Raw genomic sequence first — 24,951 nt, 5'->3', positions numbered from 1 at the left:
CAAAACTACACAGACCTGTACAAGCAGAGCATTTGCAGTACAACCAAGTCCCCAGACAGAATAATCTGTTTCTCTTCAGGAGACTAAGCAAAAATCAGGAAGGCTTTCCTCTGCAAAGGTTGAGAACAATCAGGGTAGAAGAGAGGATGGCAGTTTTTACAACATTTATTACTCTACACAGGTAGAGTATCACAGGAAGGTATCTTGCTCCTTGTGGGTGCAGCAAGAGGTTGGAAAAGGACCTGGCTCAGCCCTGGAAAAAGCAAGAGAGGGATTACAAAACTATGCTTGTAGTCTCAGCTTAACCCACGAATCTGCACAGCATTCAATGAAAAAGGTTGTAAATGCTTCATCAGCAACATGACCAAGCTACATAGGAAAGAAAAAGGAAGGGCAGATCCAGAGGGAAATAAATTTAGTCCAGCATTACCTTTCTCTACAGCTTGCTATTTATTGAAGAAGCAGCAAAAGCTTCAGTGTGCTTCAGGATACAAACGCTGACATGGAAATTCAGAGCCCTGAACCACCTCCAACAGGGAAAATATACTGACCGCAGTCTCTTTGGAGGTCAAACAAAATCAATAGCCTTTCTCTCCAGTCTGTCTCTAAAGTAAGCTTCTTTCAAAGATATTCAGAGAAAATGGATCATCTTTTGTTGTTGTGTGTGGTTTTGGGTTGGGCTTTTTTTGTTTTGCTTTTTTTAAAGCGGTCAAACATTCATAGAAGCATAAGAACTCCTTCCTCCCTAAGCATACTGAAAGGATTGTATAGAAGTCAACCACTGCCCATCAGTTTTACTACACAATAGATGAGTTATCCACTTCTTGGGAAGGAAACCGAGCTGGAAGCTGCTTAGTACTTAGAGGAAAGAGAGGAAAAAATAAATCAATGCATTTGCTTGATTGGGGTACGTTTAAAGCTGGTTGTCAATTAGTTCAACACAATTTGCTGTTAGAGAGCACAACAATTTAGCCCCAGGAGCTGAAGTTTTCTGCATTTCCTCAGATTCCTCCTGCTGAGAGACAGATATTGGATGCAGCCAGGTCAGGCACAGAGGAGGAGAAGGAGTGAGGCTGAAGTCACAGCCACAGAGTGAGAGCCTGACATCAGATACAGCCAGCGGTGACGGCTTCCTTCTGTTCCGAGCACACAGCCCACCAGACTTGTGTCCAGAGAGGAGCGGAGACAAGAGCTGGTTCTCACCCTGGTACACAGCATGCCTCTCCCCTCCCCAGCACAAATCTTCTGAGCTAAACTACAGCTTCCACACCCTCGTGCAGATGGTATCATCCGTTCCACACAAGGGGGTCACCCCAAGCTGACCAAAAGAGCAGAAGGACCAAATCAGGAGGATGAAAAACTTTGCCTATCTCCAATTTTTAAAGTAATACAAATTCTTAAAAATCTCAATACAAAAATCACAAATGGGGATAAACCACAAAAGTCACTTCCCAAGGGTCTCACTGAATGTATCCAAAGGAAAATCAGGGCAAGAGATCACCAATGGCTTTACCTGCCAGTTCTGTTCTGACAATCAGTGTTAAAAGACACTCATTCAGGCTGAGAAGGCTCTCCAGAGGTGACCCAGCTCAACCCTCTGCTTCGAGCAGGACCACCAGGGCTGGGGACCATCACCTCTCAGCTGTGCTCCAGCTGCCCTGCAACAGGTCACTCTCTGAGCAAGTGACATCCTGATCTAAGCACACTTAAGGGTGGCATTACTGTGTCACAGGCACGGCTGGAGAGGGACAGACACATCTGCAGGTGACCGGGGTCCCAGCAGCAGCAGGGCTGAGCACTAACCCCAGCAGAGTGAGCTGCTCCCGGCCATGACCATGAGACCCTGGTGCCCTCGCAGGCACAGGGAGCCACGTTTGCCAGCAGGCACCCATCCCACACTGCTGGACGGCTGCTGGCAGAGCCTCCACGGGCTACGCTCAAGCTAAGCTGTGTCTCAGCTGCCCTTCCAGGCACAGCACACCCTGACTCACGGCCGGCCTGCACTCACACCACGGGAAGGAGGGTTTGTTCCCTCAGCCGATGTAAGGGGCAACTCATTTCCGAGCGAACACGTTTACCATCCTGTCATTAGGATCTTAGTCCCGGTGCCCACACGGGTCTAATGGTGCTGGAAAATCCTGGGGAAGCTAAGGACAGGCTCCAGCAATAGCGACCATCAAAGGTCCGCCCCAGCTCCAGTAGCAGCAGGAACAGCCAAGGCTAGGAGCTAGAAACAAAAGTGCTGCTTCTTTGTAATGCTTTTTATCTCCCCTCCTCCAGCCCCCCCCCCCAGGTGGGACAATTTACCCGGTGACTATAAAGCTCTTACATGTGCTTGTTAGCACCCCCAAATTAGTAGGTGTAAAGTCAATATCCTTTTGCCTATTTACTCCTAATGAGTCACCAGTCAGAAACTTCACTTGAAAAAAACGGTTACAAATGCAGATGCCGAAGCAAATGAAATAAAGGCAAGAATCACAAACGTTGCACAAAGGCAAGGGGCTGGGCACACCACACAGCACCAGGCCATTGTCACCGGCTCAGACCTAACAGCTTTGATTTGCCTCCCACCGGCTAAAATGGTTTGAAATGCAAGGTCTGAACAAAGGTGCAAGACACAGGAGGAATGGGAGGCACTGCTGGGCACTTAATCTCCTTTCAGTCTCACACAGGAGCTCCAGGAATGGCTCTGTTGAAGTCGGTGGAGTTTCAGGAGTGTAGGAAAAAGGATAATCAAGCCTTGGCTGTAGCAGTCCTGTGATCCCTCCATGCAACCAGCAGAAACCTTATTGGGGATTTATGCTGTAGTTACCTTTAGGCAAGTTCCTTCGGCACCGGAACCTGGGCCTACATCACTGATCCCAACAGGACAAGACCAGCTTTTGGGAGCTGCGGTGTTCACCCTCTAACTAACCAAGCATGTGATTTGAAATCAGGAGCCTGAAGCATCCCAAGTCTGCTTCAGCACTCACCGCTGCAAACTGTGAGCCTTGCAGCTGTCCTTTGCCAGGCACTGGGGACAATATTTTTTAGATTTATCTGGTGCTTACATGCCATCCTATTCCTAGCCCTTCCCTGCTGCTTCTCTGCTCTGGTCCTCACTGGCTCCAAAGGCTGGGGGTGACATCCCCTGATGCTACAGCTCCCCTCTCACATTTCAACAGCCATTTCCTCTCCTGCTCGTCCTTCCAAAAGCTCTTGAGTACATCAGATGTAAACCAAAGCACACCAGCTCGAAGCCAGGATCCCAAGCATGTCACCCACCATGTGGGTCAAACACCAAAAGCTCACATCACCATCGAGCTGCTCAGGAGCAATGTCTGCTCCTCTGCACCACCAGCCCAGCTTTGGGACAAGGAGAACAAGGACTCCTCTCCACAGCGCTACATGGAGCTAGACCCCTCCAGCCAGCACAGCTGCTGCCACTGCTGGAGAACACCCAAAACTCATCACAGCTGAAAGAGGCAGGGCCACAGTGGATTGTGGGGTTTTGTTCGTATTGCTTTGGGAAGAAAGGCACCATTTTTGGCAGCTGCAAATGCAGAAGAGGAGAAGGCCTCTGGGCACACGTTTCAGCTCACAGAGACAAGGGCAAAAATATCTGAGCACTACCCAGTCACACTCCAAGCTCCATCACTCCAGGCAGCATCAGCAAAGGACAGACACATCCCCAAGGCAGCTACAGCACAACTCAGGGACACAAAGCTCAGGATATATTGAGGTCTCAGCTCCTATGTTCACCATAAAAGCATGAACTGTCTATTATGGGCATTCAGAAAATACTGAAAGCTCTTCAGGGACCAAAGTGGGCACTATTTATTGCTGGCACAGCTCATTAAAAGGGATGCTCGCAGAGTGCAGCTACATTCCCATCTCCCTTGAACCCCAATACCCCCACACTTCCTCACTGGATGATAAAGTAGGTGTTTCTTATTTTTTACTGGGACTTCTCATTGCCTTTACACCCAGCTCACCTTCCACTTCTTGCGAGCACTGCGACTGCAGACGCTCCACACGTGTTCTCCTCTGCACGCGACTGGCAAGCAGTCTGGAAAATGCCAGTATTGGAACGGCCTGGATTCAGCGGTTTCTGAATGCTGATCGGACACTATTTCATTCAAGCCACAGATAGTCATTTTTGGGGGGTATTTTGAGCTCCCTTTTTGGACTCTTCCAGCTTCTCAAGCACTATGCATCAGCAGTTTCTTCTCTTCACAACTTCATTATTTTTCACCTTTCTGCTGAGCCCTGGTACAGTTCTGCAGGGCCTGGGCGCTTCCCTGTTCGGCCACGCAGTGCTACTGGCCTTGTTAATGTTTGCTGTGCTCCACCTTGCAGCTGCGGAAATTCCTGACCATCTGTTTTTTCAAAGAGCTGAGGTGAAATCCGAGAGACTGAAGTGCCTTATTTTTTATAAATTTAACACCTTTCTTGAGGAAACCCCAACCTGAAAACAGGAACAGTCTCGCAGCATCTCAAAGCACCAAATAATTACTTCTAACCAGGCTACCAGTGTGGTCTCTGTTAGCACTGTCTCCTTAGCATCTCTCCATCTGCAAAGCTTTCATCCTGCTGGCACACCGTGCGATGAGGGGGTTCTGGGCTGGGGAGGAACATATGAGGACACTGAGATGATGAAATTCATGCCACTTCATTATATGTGAGGAACAAAGTTCCTTCTGTGTCCAGTGTCTGGAGGGTCTAGCCCCAGCATCCCACCCCCCCAGATCACCCTCCTGGAGTAGGAGATGCTCCAGGTGAGTGGTGTGGCCAATGCCAACACCACCATGAGTCTCCAGGAATCTGACTCTAGGAATCTCAAAAAACAACCGAGTGAGGTTCCATGATACCTTCAAGGAGAAGTGCAATCTTCACATCAAGTTTTGTATTCCCCATCCTGTCTTTAGTTAGGCAGTTCTTAACAGGGTTATTGACATTTCTCATTTCTTCCAAATATTTCTTGTGAAGGAAAAAAATTCTTTGGCCACTTGACATCATGTATGGGAATGTTCACCCAAAGCAAAATGTACAAGAGCATTTGTTGACAATGTTTTCCTTCCTGCCTCTCTGAAGTAAAAGCAATTAAAAACCCTTTTGGAAATGCAGAATAGCCTGTTTGTAGGGTACTTTTAATTGCACCCCAAGAACCAACTTGAATTGATCAATGACTGGCCAAATGCTTAGACATGGGAAAACCTCAGAAAGCACAAAACAAGTTCTGGTAACAGACACCAACACAGAACAATTGCAATAAACCCAAAGAAGCTCTCAGCATTTGTGCATAGAATCAGGCCTAGAAATATATTTAAAATTATGCAAACTTCTTCCAGAACTTCATCACAGAATGGTTTGGGTTGGAAGGATCCTAAAGATCACCTCCCAGTGTGCCCCCAGCAGTCCCCAGTACAGATTTCAGACAGAAGCAATCACTATACTGACAAGCACAGCGCATTTCTGGAGCCGTGGAGGAGAAAGGAAAACCCTAAGTTTGTTTCTGTGTTATTTCATCAGAGCCAGGGAAGAACATTTAACAAAGCAGCTGCTCGACCTTCATGGAAAAGCACCATAAACACAGCAAGGCAGGAACAGATAACATCATATCGACCTGTCTTCAGGGGCTGGCATTCACATTTTCATAAAGTGTCTAAGAAGATAAATCACTATACTAATAATATTTGTATTGATTATCTAAACTGAAGCAGCAATCTACTCCATTGTCTCACTTCCTCTTAAATTGCTCACAGATGGGATCCTATTTCCTATTCTGCATTTCTAATGGGAACACTTAAATCACAGTGCAGAATTATACACACACACACACAAACTGTTAACAAAAACCCTTTTATGACTTGCATGAAAATAAAGATTTTTCACTTTGTAGCTCACCTTCCACTCCACACAGGAATTAAAAATGACAAATTATCAGCAGATCTCTAAATTACCTCTCCTCATTATTTCTGAGTCTCTAATATTTGCTGATAGAGAGGTGTATGCTTTCCAAACCCTGACCAGTGCTTGTGGAGACTTGTGAAGTTTAGACATGGAGTTAAAAGGAGATTGTTTTTTTCCCCATGAAAGCTAAGGTTCTTTAAGCTATCTCAAGATAGCTTAAGGAAATCCAAAATCATTGCGGTGTCAGAGGGAAAATAAACGTAAGGTTTTGCTGTTAGTGCAGGAACAAAACAAGGACTGTTGCAGAGAGACTGGGCTTCAGGTGTGATGCTGGTTGCAGCAGGAGCTCAGGAGAGCAGCTATCAAAATCAAAAGTAAAGGAAATTGGCAACAAATTAATTGTTCAGAATAGGTTTGTGATGAATCAAAAAGGCTAGGATTTTTCTCAAACTTCACATCCTGCCTAAGCAAGGCTTTTCCCCACCCTGGCATGGGCACAGAATATGGCAGAATAAAAAACAGAACATGTCTTCAATATACATATGGTTTGTATAAGATGCTAACAGTGTGTTTCAAATAGAACCTTTCAGAGCCACCAGGAAGGTGAGGGCAACCAAGAGCCCTCGCTGCCCAGAGCAAGCTGGGAGGCACAGTCCCAGCCCCAGCTCAGGTTTCTGCCCCATGCAGAAACTCTTCCCGGCTCAGCAAAACCCTGAGCTGCCTGAAGCTTCAGCTCATCCCCTCATCTGCTTTCAAGGAACAGCTTCACCACTGCTCCACTGCAGATGAAAACGGGAGACGTTTTAAGGAACAAAAAATAATACAGCTCTCAGGGATTTCTGGGCAAGCAGGCAAAAGCCCAGAGCCACAGCACAGCAGCTGGAGGGCAAAGGCTGCTCGGTTCAGGCCTGTCCCCAGGACTCATCAGACTGTACAGCTGCCATGGTGAATGATCATCCCCTACGCTGAGGTCAGCTCTGCCCCCGGGCTAAGTAAGTGAAAATAAATGGTTTAGAAGATAAAAGGTCTTTTAAAAAATTTATTTGTCTTGTCGTGATGTCAAAACTGTAATGGGAAGAGACTGGAGGCAGCAATACGTCGGTTAAATGGGAAACAGTCATCCTGATGGGTCAGCACAATAAATTACAAAGCAGATCCCAGCTCATGCGGGATTTGGGGCTGAGCTGCACTGACAGACAAAACCTTGCACGCACCTGTTCCTGGCAAGAAAAGCAGCTTGGAAATACACGTGGAAAAATTGTGGAAATACAGCGATATTTCACAAATCCAAACTGATGTTCTGACTATATCCCTTATCTTTCTTGCACAGAAATTCTGAGCCTTCCAGCCACAATGAGTTTGTTTTTTACTCCTGCTCTTTCCAGGAGATAGATCAAAATTGATTTAAACTATTCCAGGAAGGGAAAGGGTTAATCAGATTTCCCAAGGCAGCTTGCTGTTAAGGTGCCAGAAATACTGAGGGAAAGAATGACTTGCAAAAGATGGGACAATGGCACTGGTATTTTGCATTTGTTTCCAGGCTTTCAGATGGGACAAATGGGAGTCATTAGTGAAATGAGTTTAGGGAGTTCTAAATTAGCTGTCAGGCTGCCAAGCCCGAAGAAGTGCAGTGTCAGCCGTTAATTCTGAAGAGCACCGGATTACCCAAACCTAGGAAGGAATCCTGCAAAATTTAGAGTCAATTAAAGGAGGCTATTTTGCTATAATATTTTCCACACATATTACACCTCCTCGTGGAACAGAGCCCACTTCTACCACAAATGAAATCTCTGGCAGGATGGAGTGTGGCTGATGTCTAGACAGCTGTAATGTGCTCTCCGTGGGCAGGTCCGCTGGCATCTCAGGGCAGCTCCAGCTCGAGCAGGAGGTGGGGGCTGCAGGGCTCACCAGCCCAGCTGGAGCGGCCCCAGGAAGTGACACCCGTTTGCCTCAGCGCCTTGCTGTCTCCGTACCACCCAAAGAAGCACATCTGTGTGGGGCCTGATGTCCATGCCCAGAACGACCGTGGCATGTGGACACGCGACACCCAGCATCGTGTGCACATCCCTTCCCTTCCCTTCCCTTCCCTTCCCTTCCCTTCCCTTCCCTTCCCTTCCCTTCCCTTCCCTTCCCTTCCCTTCCCTTCCCTTCCCTTCCCTTCCCTTCCCTTCCCTTCCCTCCTTACCCCACTGACAAACCCAAGCTTCGCTAAGATCCCAAACCCGTCCCACGGGAGTTCTGAGCCAAACCCGCTGAACCCGGGGGAGCCTTAAGGGGCTGGCACTGCCTCAGTGCCCCGTGCTGATGTCCCACCTGTGCTCTGCTCCTTGCACAGGTTGTCCCCCAAAAAAGCCTCCACGCTGTAGACTAGAGAGCTTATCAGTAGGAAGGTTTACAAAGCACAGGGTTTATAACCTCCTGAGGGACCTGAGAGTGTTTTTGAAACTGTGATGGAATGGATCCATGGAGCGAACAGCACCTGGAACGTGCCGATTAGTGATGTACCTCCACACCGCAGCCCAGCCTCCGGGACACCCACGCACTCCGCAAATTAAAGTTCCCTCCTTCGAGGGGAGCAGAGGGCTCTCACGCTTCTGCACTGATGGCTATCACTGCTCAGTGCCCCGCAGGACAGCAGGACTGGGAACAAATTAAACCAAAAACCCCATGGCTGTGAAATACAAATGAGGCAAAAAATGCCTTCACCGAACCAAGAGAGCTCTGCCTGCCCAACTGCGCCGGATACACAGATCGTGAACAAACAGGATAGAATGTCTTCTGCCTTTTGTGAAATGAAAATAAATGAAAGGATCTAAGGTTTCAGGTCACTGATCCCTCTCTTCCCTATCTGTACCATTTATCGGAGGTAGATTATAAAGGTTCCAGGTCCTTTTTTTTTTGTTAGCACTTTAATGGTTGTTTTTTCTCCTTCACCCTTTCATTTTCTGAATGAAAGGACCACTTGGGAACCTGTAAAGTAATAATAAGCTTATAATAGGAATATTGTTTTTCTGGGCCAGTGCAAATTCTTTCTGAATAGGTTGAAGGGATTAAAGTAAAAATGCAATTTGTAAATACATTAGTCCTTTAATTAGTTTATAGTCTGTTAAGAGATAATATTTTGCTCACACAGATCATCTATTATCTAAAGATCTCAGAGCACTTTAGGAACATCAATTAAGCCTTTTAAAAAAAACAACCTTGGGAGATAGGTAAGTGTATTTAGATTAATTAGTGTTGCTGTGAGCAGCAGGCATTATTATTAGATTTAATTTAGTCCAATAATTGACTTATCTGTTAATGGATTCTAATTCATCTGAGAAGGGATCAAATCCATCTGATTAAATGGATTACATCGACTCAATTAATTCTATTAACTGACTTAATTTGCCATTTAATAATCCAACACACGGGGCCAGATCTTGGCCCCAAAGAATGCATAAACCAAAAATTACACACCAGAATTGTTATGACAGCAGAATTGTGCACTGCAGAGCATGCATTTTGCCTTGTGCATGGCATTTGTACACCTAGATAAAACAATCAACGGGGATTTCTCTGGCTGGATCCCCAGCCCTGCAGCATCACTCCTCCCTGAGCCAGGGATGGCTGCTTGCTTAGCTGTACTTGGGGTGGCTGCTTGGAAAGCAGAAATTCCCTGCCTGAGATCTGCCACCTCTCCTCTGTTCTGGGCATTCTCTGCAATCAGGAGGTGAGAAGTTTTACAGAAGTCAATAAGCCTTGCAATAAAAGTAACCTCCCCTCAAAGGCAGGACAACCTTCCCATTTGGAAGCTGGATATGTGAAGGAAAAAAAAAAAAGAAAAAAAAAAAGAAACATTTGGACATTGTTGTGAATGTAAGGGAAGATGGGAAAGAGGTGGTAAACCATTATTTATTCCGCTATCCTTAAAACGGGCTGGTGCTAAAGGGCTGGTGATAAGCACCAGGGACCTTCGCCCTGACAGAGCTTCCCACGTGAACCCTGAGCCAGCGTGGTTCTTGCCGGATGTCACCTTCTCCTAATTGGACCGCGCTGTTGAGAGAATTCACGGCTGGAGCCAGCTCACAGGCACCTTTTCCCACGTCTCTTGCCTTTTCTCAGACGTGATTCTCCTCCTAAAGCCTTCCCTAAGCTGCAATCCTTAGGCCACCAGCCCATCGGCCTCGCCGTGCGCTCCCTCAGCAGGGCCAGGGCAGGAGCCGGTGCCATCTGCGAGGGTGGCACAGCCCGGCTCTGTCACCGAGAGGGAAGGAGAGGGAAAGGGCAGGGAGACACTCAGCCATCTGCTGCGTGGGAGGAGAGATGTCCTCCTCCAGATGCAGACCTGACCGGCAAGACAGAGATGTGGATCAAAAGTTGTTGAGATCCCCAGACTCGGTTTAAGCCTCTCTCTGGTCTTGATCAAAGGTTACTCCATAATAATGCCTCAGGGGGAGGGGTTCCTGTCACATAATGAAGCCTGTGTCATTGCCTTTGTGTCCAGGTTGGGCTGTGACACAGATGGTTCTCACTCCAGTAACTCCGACATCTCTCCCCCCTCCATTATCCCAGACAGGAGCTTTGCATGGTTCCATCCCGGCCCACCGTGTCCCACCTCGGTGTCTCCCCGATTTTCATGCTCCGAGTGTTCCGTGCCAAGCAGGACCAAGAGCAGATTTCCATAACCTTTCTGAGGACTGGCGGCGAGAAGGCTCCGCAGCCTCGGCGCGTTTGCTGAGGAGGCTCTGGGGACGGAGCCGGGCGGGGTCTGGGGGTGCAGGCAAACAACCCACGGAGCACACCGGCATCCCCGGAGCGGGGTTTGGAGACAGGCAGGGATGCAGGAGCGGGGTTTGGAGGCAGGCAGGGATGCAGGAGCGGGGTTAGAAGGCAGGCAGGGATGCAGGAGCAGGCTTTGGAGGCAGGCAGGGATGCAGGAGCGGGGTTTGGAGGCAGGCAGGGATGCAGGAGCAGGGTTAGGAGGCAGGCAGGGATGCAGGAGCGGGGTTTGGAGGCAGGCAGGGATGCAGGAGCGGGGTTTGGAGGCAGGCAGGGATGCAGGAGCGGGGTTTGGAGGCAGGCAGGGATGCAGGAGCGGGGTTTGGAGGCAGGCAGGGATGCAGGAGCGGGGTTTGGGGGCAGGCAGGGATGCAGGAGCGGGGTTTGGAGGCAGGCAGGGATGCAGGAGCGGGCTTTGGAGGCAGGCAGGGATGCAGGAGCGGGGTTTGGAGGCAGGCAGGGATGCAGGAGCGGGCTTTGGAGGCAGGTAGGGATGCAGGAGCGGGGTTTGGAGGCAGGCAGGGATGCAGGAGCTCCCGGCCGGGAATCTCGGGCTCTGTCATGGCAGCAGCGCCCTCGGCCACGAGCACGCGCCCGCACGCGCGGGTTTGTTGTTCAGACACGATTGCATATGTATGAAGGGGACAAGATGGGCTTTGACACATAAATTAGCACTTGTCAGCTGCTCCCGGGAACATTCCCTGCTGCACCCACTGCAAATGCCGCCTTCTTTCACCGAGAGGAAAACTCCATCACGGCACCTGACAGCCACCGCGGGCAGGAGCCGCACCCGGGCGGCGGCGGCAGCGCCCAGCGCCTCGTTTACACATCAGAGCTCAGGAGGATGAATGCCATAAAATGACACAATAATTAGCAGCCAAGTGGCACTTTTCACTCCTGTAATATCTGGAAATTTGGGAATGACAAAGGACAAGGTTGATGAGACCTGAGGGCAGGGCTTTCTCTGAGAGAGGGGCTGACCCCACCAAGTGCCTTTGGGGGTCACTTCCTACCTGCCAGGTGCTCTCTGGCTGTCGTTTCCCGTGGCACAGCTCACGCTGCTCCTGCACCTGCGCCGGCAGTGGCAGCAGCTGCCCTCAGTGCTCAGCGTGTGCCTCATCCGTCCTAAAGCTTCCTGAGGGAACAACCGCTCCCAGATTTTGACCTGCCCTCCTCGTAGCTCAGCTCCACCTCACCAGTGCTGCCCCAGACAATCCCACAGGAATGGCTGAGCCACCAAACTCTCACACATACCTCTGCAGCAGCACAGGAACACACAGAGCTGCACATCCCAAACACGAACAGGACCAGTGTTCTCAACAGCCCTAAAATCTTCCCAACAGCCAACTAGAATAAAAGTATCTCAGCAGAAACCATCTCAAAATGAACCAGAATTACAGCATTTTTCATAGCCCAGCCTCTAGCAGCATTTCCAGCAAGTTGCTTGTGTGCAAATCACAACAAGAATAGTTGAATGCGCTGTCAGCGCAGGGTAAGTACTGTTTTTCCTGCAAGATCCACACACTCAAGAGATTCAGCTTGAGCTCTGGGGTACTCTCAAAGCTCTCAAAGTCTACTTTCAGTTTAAACCAAATATCCCATCACTCGAAAAGATGAGAGTGCTTTATTCAAACACTGGATTCACCCAAACATGATCCCAAGAGTTCATGGGGAAAGGACTTCCCCAACCACCAATTTAGGTATAATTTATGAATTGCAGTAAACACACTGTGAGCTCATGGCTTGCTAAGAAAGACATTCTTTTCTTCAACCTTATACTAATAAACTGGGGCATGGCAGTACTGTGGGAACTGCCTGCAGCTGGGAGGCAGCACCAGCAAAACAAACCTCATGTTCTTAACCTGAAAATGTTGTTTTTCCTTTTATTTTGGTTTTTATTGCTCTTATTACTTTTTTTCCTAAGAGGTTCTTAGCACAACACCCTGGATTAAGGCCTTTGACTTGAAGTCTGGGGGACCCCAGTAAATATTCTTACCATATTTATCTCCATCTTCTCCTTTGGCACTGATCCTTCTGCCGAGCACCTGGATGTGCTTCCCACTTGTCCTGCTGTAGAGCTGATAGAGCCGAAGCTGCTTCCTGCTCACATCGTCCCTTGCTCGCGTCTGATTCTCCACGTGTATCCGAAAATCCACATTCTCCTCAGCAGCAAACATCTGAGATGGGTGGGAAGTGGGGAGAGAGCAGAACAGACCATGAACACAACAAGGCTCTGGGGCAGAGGGACTGCAGACTAGCCTGCCAAGGGCACTGGCACTGGGGGACTCAGATTTGGCTGCCTTTCACTTGGCAGCAGGATCAGGCACTCGTGTGTAATTCCACCCAGAAATGGCTCTCCACAGTAAACCAAACCTGGGCCACTACAATCAAACTGGGGGTTTTTGAATAAAAACTTCTCTTATCCTTGCTTTGATTAAATCCTAGTCAGCCGTGCTGACCATAAATTAGGCTCCTCACTGCATATGCACAGCCTCTACCAGGTTACACAGGCACAAATTGGAGAGTGGGGACAGCCAAACCCTTCTCAGAGATTTGGTGCATCACCTTTAGCAGCTGCACTGATTCTCTGGGTTAACTGCAGGAAACTATCAAGGGAAAAAACTCTTTGTTTTTTTTAAACCCTTAGCAGTCTGGACTTGAACTTCACACTGGCATAAAATCCACTACAAAAGAAGTGACACTTGTACACTCTTCAGCTTAGATGTTTGACCAGCTCTGCTCTGCAGTGAAGCCACCTCATGATCACCAGCCATGGATGTGTTTCTGTCCACCTCAAAAGGGCCACAGGAGGAGTGGTGAGAGTCAAACAAGCTTTTCCACCAGTGGCTGTGATCAGCAGGGGTCTGACAGCCTCAGCCGCCTCATCTGTTTGCTCTGGCTAAGGGAATAGATTAACCTTAGTTCACTACAGCTTAAATTATTACCATAAACTTTTCATTTTGTTTCCTAATTTAAGTATTCCCAAGAAATATCAAAACAGGAGTTCCACTTTTCCTTCCAGAGTCATCCTGACTTGCCCAAGGTGAGAGGACCCAACAACATCACTGTTCTCAAGATGCTTTCCCAAAGGGGAGACTGGGCAGCATGCACCCAAAAAGCTCTTCACACTCAAACAGTAGGAAAGCCCAAAAATTGCTCCACAAACTGTCCATCTATGATCTGTGGAGGATTTGCACCACAACATCCACACCGTCCACTCCAAACTCACAGATGGGCAACATTTTGGTGGCAGACTCCCTTTACAGGACAATAAATGACATGAAACATGGCCTGCAAGCAAAAGTGTTCTGATGTATCAGTGTGGGGAGGGAACTGGCAATGAAAATTGAAAAGGTCAATAAATCCTTGTTCAGATCCACTCCAGACTAAAACACATAAAGAAAGTGGCCACAACACACCAAAGAGCCCCACTTCAGCCTCCTGCACATCTTTTCATACCAGCAAATACAGTGAAGCCTGGAAGTCAAAACCTCAACAGAACTTTGCAGCATTTCCAGTTATCCTGGGGACACCCAGGCCTGCAGCAGGAAGAAAACCTCACTCAGGCAGGCAGTGTTGCTGAGCACCAGACCCTCAGAAAGCACCCTGAGCCAAAGCCCAAGCTCAGCACGGCTGCAGCAGCAATGAGGTTCCCAGTGATGCTGCAGGATTGCCTTCGGTGCTCTTACTAAAATCTGGGATTCTGGTATTTGATGTTTTGAGGAGAAAGTGATTTATCTCTGATTTGGCTGTCAGAAGCCCACAGGGAGCTGAAGGCACAGGCAGAGGCTAGGCAAGGGAGGCTCAGAGCAATGCTGGGGCATTCACAGCAATGTCAGAGGTGACAGACAGGGGTCACAGTACTTCCCACTCTCAGAAAACAGGGTGGCCAGGAGCTGTGACCCAGAGCTGGGCAGTGGGAGGAGGAGCAGCCCTTAGCCAGAGGGCATGGCAGGGGGCCATATCAGTACGCTGACAGAGCTCTGTCCAGCAGAGAGCAGGGCTCTGCTTGCCCTGCCCTACCCAGGCACCACAGCTACACCTGAGTGAAGCACACAGGACTTGACTTTTGACAGAAATCATATTAATTTATTTTTCTCCTTGCAATGTCTTTTCTTGCTTTCTTTTCAAATCCCATTGTTGCAAAGGATGCTAAACTACCAAACCCAGAAAGGTTCCAGTCATGCTGACAGTCTGCCTTGTGCCCAAAAAGCAAGGCTATTTGCAGCTAAAATTCTGGCTCCATTATTTTAAGATTTAACACAGATTTGAAATCAAGATGACGTCATTACATTGCTTTCACCACATGTTAATGAATTTCACATTTTTCTAGGGAAAAATCAAAACAGGTGGGATTTGAAGTGGGGGGAAGGGCAGGTTGCTTTGCTTTTTTGGAAACTCCCAACAGAAAATGCAATCTGTTTTCCAAAATATGTTTTAATGATTTTCTAATTGTCTTTGGAGCACTCACACCGCAGAGGGCCCAGCCCATAGTGGCTCAGAGGGCCCAGGAGCACCCACGGAGCATCCTACATAGTGCTCGGCTCCAACATGTCACCAACACACCTGTGCACCTTTGTCACCACCGTCCTGCCTAAGATCAGTTAATTAAGCTCCCCTTCCCTCTGCAAGAAGGGCACCAGCAGCACAGGGGGTGACATCTCCTCTTCCCCTGTCCAAGGAGCTGGCTGGCCTCACCCTTAGCCAAGACCTGAAGTAGCTGATGCAGAAATCAGCAGGTGATGCTGACCCCAAAATACAGTCAGCCTAGCCTGTATCATTCCACCATTTCCCTAGAAGTGCCCAGTTCTGAACCAGGGCAGAAATCCTGGAAGAGGAACAGGCTGCAGGTTCCCTTTGCCGCTGAGCTGTCTCCTGGGCAGAAGCCGTGGTAAGAGCAGCAGTGAAACCACCCGGATTTAGCCACCTGCTTAAAGATAAGCCCACACTTAACCACCCTGTGGAAACAGGATGCTCTGCTGGAGGGTGGCCAAAGGGAATTAACCATGCCAGCCTGGGCTGCATCTGGCCTGCAGCAGAGAATATGAATAGCCAAAAAAAAAAAAAAAAACCTCACACAGAGTTGATTTTATGAGATAAAACTTGTTTGATCATTGCTAAAATCTACTCTCACAGGACCCCTTCCCTACAGGGTATACTCCCTCAAGCAGCAAACCTCTCTGAGATAAGAAAGTCCATGTATATATACCAAAAGAGAGACTCTTCTATAAATCTCATAAAAATTAGTAACATATGTCTCCTTTGGCAACTGATCGCCAACACTCACTCAGGGAGGTCATCTGAAACCAAGTACACTCACCCTCAAATACACTTGAATGCAGTAATGTCTTTAAGTCCCTTAAACTGAAGGGCTTTCACTCCTGTTCACCAAAACAAGTTTTCCTTTTTTGTTTTCGCTATTGAAATGCTATTACTGCACATAACACATCATACACCAAATGAGGCCCTTTTTCGCCTTTCAGTCTGATCATCCACACCTCCATGTAGGCAGCAAAACAGACCCTGGGTCCAGAGCTCCACCCAACAGGTCCCTGAAAGGAAGGGCTGCTTGCATCGTCTAGCTCCTGAGCAGCACTGTGTGACACAGGAGACAGGACTCCTCCAGGGATTTGGGGTTGTATTATGGTCTGTCTGGCATCTGTCCAACTGGTATGGGCTGTTGTCTGTGCAAGTCGATTTCAGCATCTCAAGATAGTGGTTTTGTGTAACTCCATCTCGTTCTTTGGCAACAATTTATAACCTGCAAAATCCCAGTTGTTAAATCAGAGCACTGAATTTCGTTTCATTTTCACTCTCCCTCTTTTTTCCTTTTCCATCAGTTCCTTATCAATTTATTACTTATTTGTCACTACACCTTTCAGTGATAATATCCAGCTACAAATAAAGTTGGATATCCAGAGTTTATACAAGGGAATAAACAGCATTTATTTTAAAAACAACCATCATCTCAAGCCCCAGAAGCATCAGAAATGCCTCACTCATGAAAGGAAGCTGCTCTCCCTTGTCTGTTGTCCTTGCCCAATCATTCAAGGTGGAGCATTCAGTCCTACCTCCTTTCCCAACAGCCAAAGGAACCAGAAACGACATCTGTCTTCCAGCAAGTCCACAACAGGAGATTTTCATGTGCTTTTTTGCCAAATGATTCTCAAATAAGAGTGGATTTCATTTTAAATGGCTTTACAATGATCCTTCAGCTTAAAGAATGACTCCCCTCTTTGTTAAATCCCAGACGGAGGGTGAGGGAAAGACCATTTTGCTGATGCAGCCTAAGGTTTCACTGTGCATTAATCCAAGAAAAGCTCAGGAGGAGCGGCAAAAGCCTCCAACAGCAGCGCTGTGATGTCAGCCCTGCACAGGCTCGTGCCCCATCTCTGCACTCACAGATGCCTCCTGTGAATGGAGCAATCCCAGCCCCGCCAAGGTCAATGAAACCCTGGCCGTGCCAAGCCACGTTTGCAGGATTTGGCTTTCCACCCAGCCAATCTCCACGCACTTCGGATTTTTCTATTTCAAGCTTTCCAGTAACGGGGGATGTTAATCTGTTATTGTTCATGTCATAAAGCATTACAGCATGAGATGTCCAAGGCCCACAGCATACCCAAGTTAGCTGGGAGCTGGACTTAAGAATTTCCTGGTGTTTTGCTATTTGTGCTACAGAGCGCTCAATAGAGAGCTTCATATGTCATTCAACCATATGTCATTCCCCCAGCTGAACCAGGAATACAAAATCCCTCTAGCTAAGGGCTATACCGATTGCAAAAGATAAACAAATCAGGCTATTCAAAGTCCTCTCAAACCCTATCTGATAAGCAGGAAATACTTACTACCTTTCAGCCATCAAATCAACCTAATATTAATGATTTTCTCCATGACCTTCTAGACACATGAAAGTTAACTCAATAAGGTCAACAAGAGGATGTCCAAGACAGATCTCTCTCAAGCCCTCAAAGCCAAGTAACAAACCACTTTGCTTCCATGACTTTGGCAGAATTCCTGTCTACAAATCACAGCAGGATTTGCTAGCTCCCCATGACAGCCACCCTCAGCACACAGTGAAAAACAATGCACTCCTTTTTCCTCCATTTTACTGCAAAGTCAATCCACCACCAGGATGTTGTTACCATCATGTCACAGAGCCTCCCGCAGCCAGACAGGAGCGGATGAGCAGTGCATGGGCATGGTCCCTTCTGTGGGTTTAGGAGCACGTTTGGAAAAGCAGCTCCATGCTCAGATATGCAGAGAAGGTACTTTGCAGTGAAGCTCAGTACGTCCAATGGGAGAGAGGCCATGATGCAACAGTGCCAGAATTCCACAACTAGAGCTAAGCCTTTCCAAATAACAGAACTTAGAGCTTTGCTTTGGTGTTTGTTTCTTCCCGATACCCATGGAAAAATATTTTTGTCTTCAAAACTAAATATCCAAAAATTTAAGCTGCACTCTTAAACGGTGGGAGATGTCACCATGGATGATGACTGTGCACCCTTTGGGATGGTTTGTGACAAAGGGCATGGAACACTGTGGAAGGGGTTGCTCAAAGTGATCAGATACGAGATTCCACAAAAAAACTCTACATTGAAATGCTTTTAGGTATTTCTTTTTGGTGAGAAAGCTGGAAAAGGAGAAGGAAATGGGGTGATGCGGGGGTCAAGCCTGCCTGTCTCTTTGGATTTCAGAAATGTTAAATAAGACCCCAGGAGAACACATTTCCAGGGCTTAGAAAAGGGGACACAGCTCCATGAGGTGACACATATTTGGATCCAAAAGCTGTTCTGCAAATGAAGCTTCGTTTCCTCTGGGGAGCTGCCTTGTGCATTCAGAGAGGCAGACTGAATCTCCTTGGGCAGTGCCAGACCTCTGTTCCCTCTGAAACACACAACCTCTGAGAAATGCAGCCATCACTCAGCCACATTTCCACCAGCTCCAGCACCCCGCCAGCTGTCCAAGCCATGCACCACTGCAAAAGCAATGCATCTGTCATCCTTGGAATGGCAGGCACAGTGTTACTGAGCCTGGTATGAAACCAGGAGGGAGGCTGGAGGGATTGCCAAACAACTGGAACCTGAGAGTTTGAGGAAATGAATGTTTTATGGCCCATCAATCAGTATTTGACCATTTTCTAGAGAAAGATGATGCCACCTTCAAGAAAACTAAGTTTCTCCTTTTGATGGTGGAATGAGTCGTAGTCAGAACTGTGAAAATGCACCACGTGTGATACTGTGAGATTCTAAACTTGTTGCACCCTGGGAAATGGTTAATCCTGGGGAAGAGCAGGGTTTCAGCCTTGATGAATGACTTTTAGGAGCCCAGCTGGAGGCAGGATGGCACTGCTTACAGCACAGCCCAGCACCAGAGTGCTCCTGAGGTGCTGAAATGGAACTCCCAGAGGGGCTCCAACATCCCCAGCCTCTCATCTTCCCCTGCATCTGTCTGTTCTCACTGGCTCAGAACAGGTCACTGCCAGCAGCTCCCAGGTCATGTTACACCACGAGCAGCAGCAGCTCAGCTGCCTGTACTGGGCAGCTGCGGTGCCCCCCGTGCCCCTGAGCTGTGCCCTGGTGCTGCAGCACCAAAGGGGCCAAGACTGAGCCCCCTCCCAGCACCCAAAGGCAGCTCTTTCCCAATGGGACCAGTTCCTGCTACCTGTGTTGACCAAAGCAAACCTACCCCATGTACCTCAGCTGAGGGAGATCTGCGGGAGGCCACAGCTTGCCATGGGCTCTTGACAGTTCGAGTCTCCAGAAATACAGTTGAGACCTTAACTCTTTTTCTTATTTTTCTCCAATAGCAATATATCTTGATGATAATGACGGTGACGATTATTAGTTAACAGCTGGTATTATTTTACCATCCATCAGGCAAGGAGCGAGCAGGGCTTTTTCTTTCTTCCTTTCTTTCTTTGTCTTTTTAACGCTTGTTACATCTCTGCTATATACTTCCTCTCCACACAGAAATATCCCTTCAAAGCTTGATATTATTGAGCAGCTTTCAACCATGCCCAGCAGAGCCATGTATTCTCTGCATTTGTCTGGCCTTTGTTTCTAGGAATGAAATACCAATGGCTGAACAGTGTGACTTCGTTTCACTCCTTCATTCCAATACTTGTTCTATTTCTATCCCACTGGGTCAAACTCACCTATTGTGAGACCTCACCGATTTCAATTACATCAGGGATTAATTTGTTCCATTGCGTTGAAGCTGTTAATACAATCCTGGCTGGCTCTAGATTAGAAAAGGCACGGTGAGACCTCCCTCACAGGCAGTGTGTTTAACAGCAGTCTTGATCTTCAGTTTTGTTCGGCGGTGGAGTGGGGTTTTTCTTCCCTTTGTGCCCCTTTGCCCCTCTTTTCACAATCTTCCCCTTCCTTTCTAAATTGCCCTTATCAGAACTGGGTGGTCCTTCTGACTTCCCCTGTGCCTGGCCAAGTGTTGCCTCCCTGAGCTGCTGCCCAGGGCTTGCGAGGGAGGTCAGAGCTGGAAGGTCTGACCTGACACCACACAGGTGTGACCACTCCAGCTTCAGCACCTCATCTCCAAATGGGGTGCACTCTCTACTCCAGAGGAAGTTTCTGTGTTCATCCATGTCCCCTACACTCTGTTGACCAGTGGCAATGTCCTTCGCCCTTCACATGGGCCACGCTGGACCCCACATCCCTGAGAGGCTCTGTGCTGCTGCCACCACTCCTCACTGCTCACACCAGGACACACAGATTTCTCAGAAGTCATTTCATGTCCCTGTCCCTCCTCACAGCATTGGTGTTGCTGCAAAGAAATCTGCAACAGGCTTTGCAGAACAGCCCCAACCAACCCCTGTGAAACCATGGACCGGGGAGCTTGGCATGCTACAACTGCCTCCACTACTTTAAAAAAACCCCTTATTTTCTTGATGGAGAAATCACTCCTGCTGAAATAACCTGCCCTAGTATGCAGGAATTAAACCCTTGCTCAGCACAGGTGGCTCTGCACAGGGCTGAGGGGCTGCCTGCCCCACCCAAGGGCGCTGCTGGCCAAGCACATGGGCTGTCCCCATGACCCTCTGCTGCTCACCCAGGGCTGGAGGAGCCTGAGGCCACAGCAGTGGGGCTGCACTGGAGACCAGGGCAGAGTTCCCAGCAGGGTGTTCTTGGGACAAAAGCTGCAGCACTCCACTAAAAATACTTATCAGCAATTTGTTCACCTCTTCAATTGGACCTGAGTCAAATTACTGAGAAACCTGCAGGTTCAATGCACCCCTGACCTTTTCTCCTCTTTCCCCAGGGGAGATCCTCCTGCTGCAAACCTGTTTGGCCACAGCAGCAGGGCAGAGCAGAAACCCCAAGCCCACTACCCTGAAACTGGTCAGGCATTTCCTAAAACCATGGAAAAAGGCATAGTTATTCACCACAAGGACTTAAAATGTCATTTGAAGCATGGGCCTGCCAGGTTCAAGGTGACATCTCTGCTCTTCTGCTTGACACCAGCCCAGTCGAGACCTCCACAAAAACAGGAGCAAAGGCACAAGATACAGAAAACCCGAGGGATACTCAGGAAAACCCTGCCATCAGAAGGAGACAGAAGATCATCAAAGACCAACCTCCCCATAAGAGAATAAACATTTGCAGGGGCAGCACCTCAGCGGCAATCCCATGCTTATCCTGGGAGCTCCTTTCATCTGGTCCCCTGACATCCTTCAAGGAACACAGATCTCTGCTCCCACTGCAGAAAAGCAACTCCCTCTAGGGTAAAACATTGCAACTACCGAGCAGTGCACACCAGGTCAGGGCAGAACTCACAAAATACCTTTTTGCATTGCATTTGCAAAGAAAACAGAGACTTGGCCAGCAACTGTCCCCAGGCAGCTCCCAAGTACTGACCTCAGGTGAGCGGTGGCTTCTCCAAAAGCTGATTCAGCAGAGATGCCTGGGGACCTGACTGAATTATCCCAGCATCTCTTTCCTCTATCAAGTGTCCTCTCTGGAAGTCTTTTACTAAGCTCCAGTCAGTTCCACTCCTGCTCATTCTGACAACGTAGCGCCCAGTGACCCTCTGTGGGAATGGTGCCAAGGGGAAGGGACCTCCTCAGGAGTCCCTGCCATTCACACCAGCCCGGTACCTGCAAACAAAAGGATTGAGCAGCAGTTTGGCATCCTGCTTTCCCTGCGTGACAGAGTCCCCTTTCTGAGGAACAAAAGGATGAGTCATAAAATGGCCTGGGTTGGAAGGGGCCTTAAAGATCAGCTCATTCCAACACTGCCACAGGCAGAGATGCCTTCCACTGTCCCAGGCTGCTCCAAGCCCTGTCCAGCCTGGCCTTGGACACTTCCAGGGATCCAGGGGCAGCCACAGCTGCTCTGGGCACCCTGTGCCAGGGCTGCCCACCTCACAGGGGAGCACTTTTCCTAATATCCCATCTAACCCTGCCCTCTGGCAGTGTGAAGCCATTCCCTTATGTCCTGGTACTATATCACCTTGTAAATTGTCTCTACATCTTTTTTGTCAGCTCCCTCACTGCTTCACCACTGCCTGCTCCTGCCTGAGGACTGATCAATCCTGCTTGCACGAGTCACCCTTAATGCCAGCCCCAGTCTGTTGTCCCAGACAAAAGGGCCCCGTGAGCATTTTTGCTCCAAGTTATGAACTCTGCTCCAGGCTGTCCATGGAGTGCCCACAAAACCCATCAGCATTAACAGGGAGAAATAAAAAATATCCTGGCTGGGTTGGTCTGTAAAGGCTCTTCCTCCAGCACAGCCAGGATCACCCCATACCTGCCAGCAGTCACGGAACTTCTCCTTCCCCAAAAGCCCTTTGAAATACATTCTCAAGCCCTATTATCTCTCCTGGTGATACCACACTCCCTCTATCATTGAGAAATCTCCAAATAATTTATAAGCCCACAAGCTCCTTCACTAACAGGGCCATAAATCACATTTATAAAACCCATCACTTGCTGTTCCCAGGGCTGTGGGCTGGGGCTGGACCAGGCGGCCCTGGGAGCAGCTCCTGAGCTCTCCACGTTCCGAGGAGAAGGCAGCTCTGTTCTGCACCAGCCACAGGTTTGTTTCCCAAGCATCCAGAGAGGATCCCAGCCAGTGTCCTGCCTCACTGTGCTTTTCCCATCCAACCCCAACACAAGCACACAAAAGAGGGTTTTCTTTGCACAAAATCAAACCAAGGGAGGAGGATGTTTTTGGCTACTTTCCTCAAGGAAAAAGGTTGCCCATCTAATAATCCCTAAATGAGCAGTGGGTTGTTGGGCTTTCATGTTTGCCTTTGAGCCTCCACTTGCCATGCCAGGTCGCTGGTTTTCTTTTCCACGGAATTGCAAAACCCCTGAATAACAAGATTTGTGCATGGAAGTGCTGACACAACCCTTAACTACAGCATCCTGAACATGATACCAGAATAAGGACGCTCCCTGTGTGGCCCAGCCTATGGATAAATAAAGCATTTCAGCAGCCAGCACCGACAGATCATAAACCTCCATAAGAATAAATACCAACAACAACCCAAAAAGATTAGAGGGCTTACGGGTAAGGCATGCTGGGATGATTTAGAGTTGGGGTGGAAGGGTCATTATTGCTGAATAGGTGGGGGTGAGTGGGCCACAGAAATCAATAAACCATTCTGCTCCCAGAGAAGGAAGGGGCCACGCTAATTGTGCAAACACACATTTTCCATTGGAGGCTGGAGCTCTCTGACTCATCCGGCATGGAGGGATGCAGGGAACCCACTCCACTTGCTGAGGGACAAGGACCTCAGTCTATGGCATGTCCCAGCAGCTGTCACTCAGGGCACAGCTCATCTGAGCCCCTTGCTTGGCACAACCTGCTGCTGGAGGCAGCTTCAAATGAATGCAGATGTAGGCAACATTCAGCTCCACTAATTCCATTTTCTAGGGAGTTAATATACAGCTGGCACAGGTATCTCACTTGCTTTCAGCATCACCATCAAGTCAGAGCTTTTCCAGTGTCCAGTTCTAGCACTGAACAACCACCCAACAGGGCCTGCCAGCACCAGTTACCCTCAAGCACCAAAGACAACTCTGGGACCCATTTCATCCTGATCAAATAATCCCATTTGGAAGTTTCCACACTGGCATCAGAGATGGAGGTAGGCACAGAATGAGCCACAACAGCTCTCTGGATCCTCCAGTGAGGACAGACCCAGAGCTTTGCAGATGGGTTTCCAGGCACAGAGCTGCTGAGGCACAGAGTTCAAAGGCACTGAGCAATTCCCAGTTCCTCCTTGGGTGCTCCCCATTCCCAATTTTAATCTACTTTTTTTCCCCCACTTTCTTTCTAGGAAACAGTGATGACAAAAAGACGCTCACTTTGGAGAGTGAAGCTTATTTATAAACAGAATAAACCTATACCATACAAATGCACGGCTGTTTGTACCCAAGGGACCAAGGGTAACCAAAGCCCATTTTGGGGACTCACCAAGGAGGGAACCAGCAGCTGGTGGCAATGCCTGCTATTCCCATGAAGAAGCTTGAGCTCACAAGCACATACAGGTGCAAATGGTGGCAGTTGTTACTCCTGCTGGTCGTAACTGGGCACTGGTGGTAAAGCACAGGGACCTGCTCTGCTCCCCCTGCATGAGCCAGTCTCCTCCTCTCTGCCATTCCAAAGGTATTTAAAGAAAACACTCTCTAGATCAGTTAATAAAATAGCTTGAAGTTTGCCCAGCTCACATCAAGCTTACAGCTTGCAGTTAATGGATTTCAACTTGACTTGGGATTTTAAGACTTTTTAAAACAAGAAATTTCATCTTCCCACCGGAAATAAATTCTTCAATAGCTTCACTGCAAAAATATTCCCAGGAATGGACAATTCTACTACTTATGTACTAAAGACAGCCTGGAAAAAAAAATCAGATTACTACTGAGCCTTACCAAAAATATGGCATAAACCATGTGTTGACTTTAATCCAAACCAAACTGTCAATCTGCCTTCAGTATCCCATATAACAAACATGAGCCTAGGGCCAGAAAAGAAAAGCAGAGTTTGTTTTCTAATAGAAGATTTGTTCTGATCTCTATTAGCCACACTTCTGCTTGGAAATATTTATACTGCAAACACCAGGCAAATAGGATTTCTTCTCTTTCAGCTTTGTTGAGTTAGGGAAAAGTCTCATTTGGTATTAATTAATTTAGATTGCAAGTTTCCCATTTTCAGGGAACAATTCTCAACAGTTTTGGAAAATAAATCTGTTTTTGAAATATTCTAAATAAGGGAAAAAATAAAGTGGTGTTAAAATCACTGAGGTTTGGGCTGCTGCATCCCTGCACAGTTTGGGGGT

The 24,951-nt window shown here is 48.2% G+C and overlaps 1 protein-coding gene across 3 annotated transcripts in view; it reads right to left on the bottom strand.

The window, feature by feature from the left end:
• The window catches only part of FGF18 (fibroblast growth factor 18), a 64,020-nt gene that overhangs the window by 28,270 nt on the left and 10,799 nt on the right, over positions 1 to 24,951 (bottom strand). For all 3 annotated transcript variants that reach the window (XR_005258574.1, XM_038150421.1, XM_038150423.1), the window contains exon 3: positions 12,650 to 12,830. Coding sequence is in view for 2 of the 3 variants with exons in the window: in XM_038150421.1 (XP_038006349.1) it covers positions 12,650 to 12,830 (181 nt within the window). In the remaining variant the exon portion in view is untranslated. The remainder of the gene's footprint in view (positions 1 to 12,649; positions 12,831 to 24,951) is intronic.

Source organism: Motacilla alba, chromosome 13, assembly GCF_015832195.1.
Source record: "Motacilla alba alba isolate MOTALB_02 chromosome 13, Motacilla_alba_V1.0_pri, whole genome shotgun sequence".
NCBI classification, from domain to species: domain Eukaryota; kingdom Metazoa; phylum Chordata; class Aves; order Passeriformes; family Motacillidae; genus Motacilla; species Motacilla alba.
The sequence above is the reverse complement of the archived record's forward strand: the minus strand, read 5'-3'. Positions and strand labels throughout refer to the sequence as shown.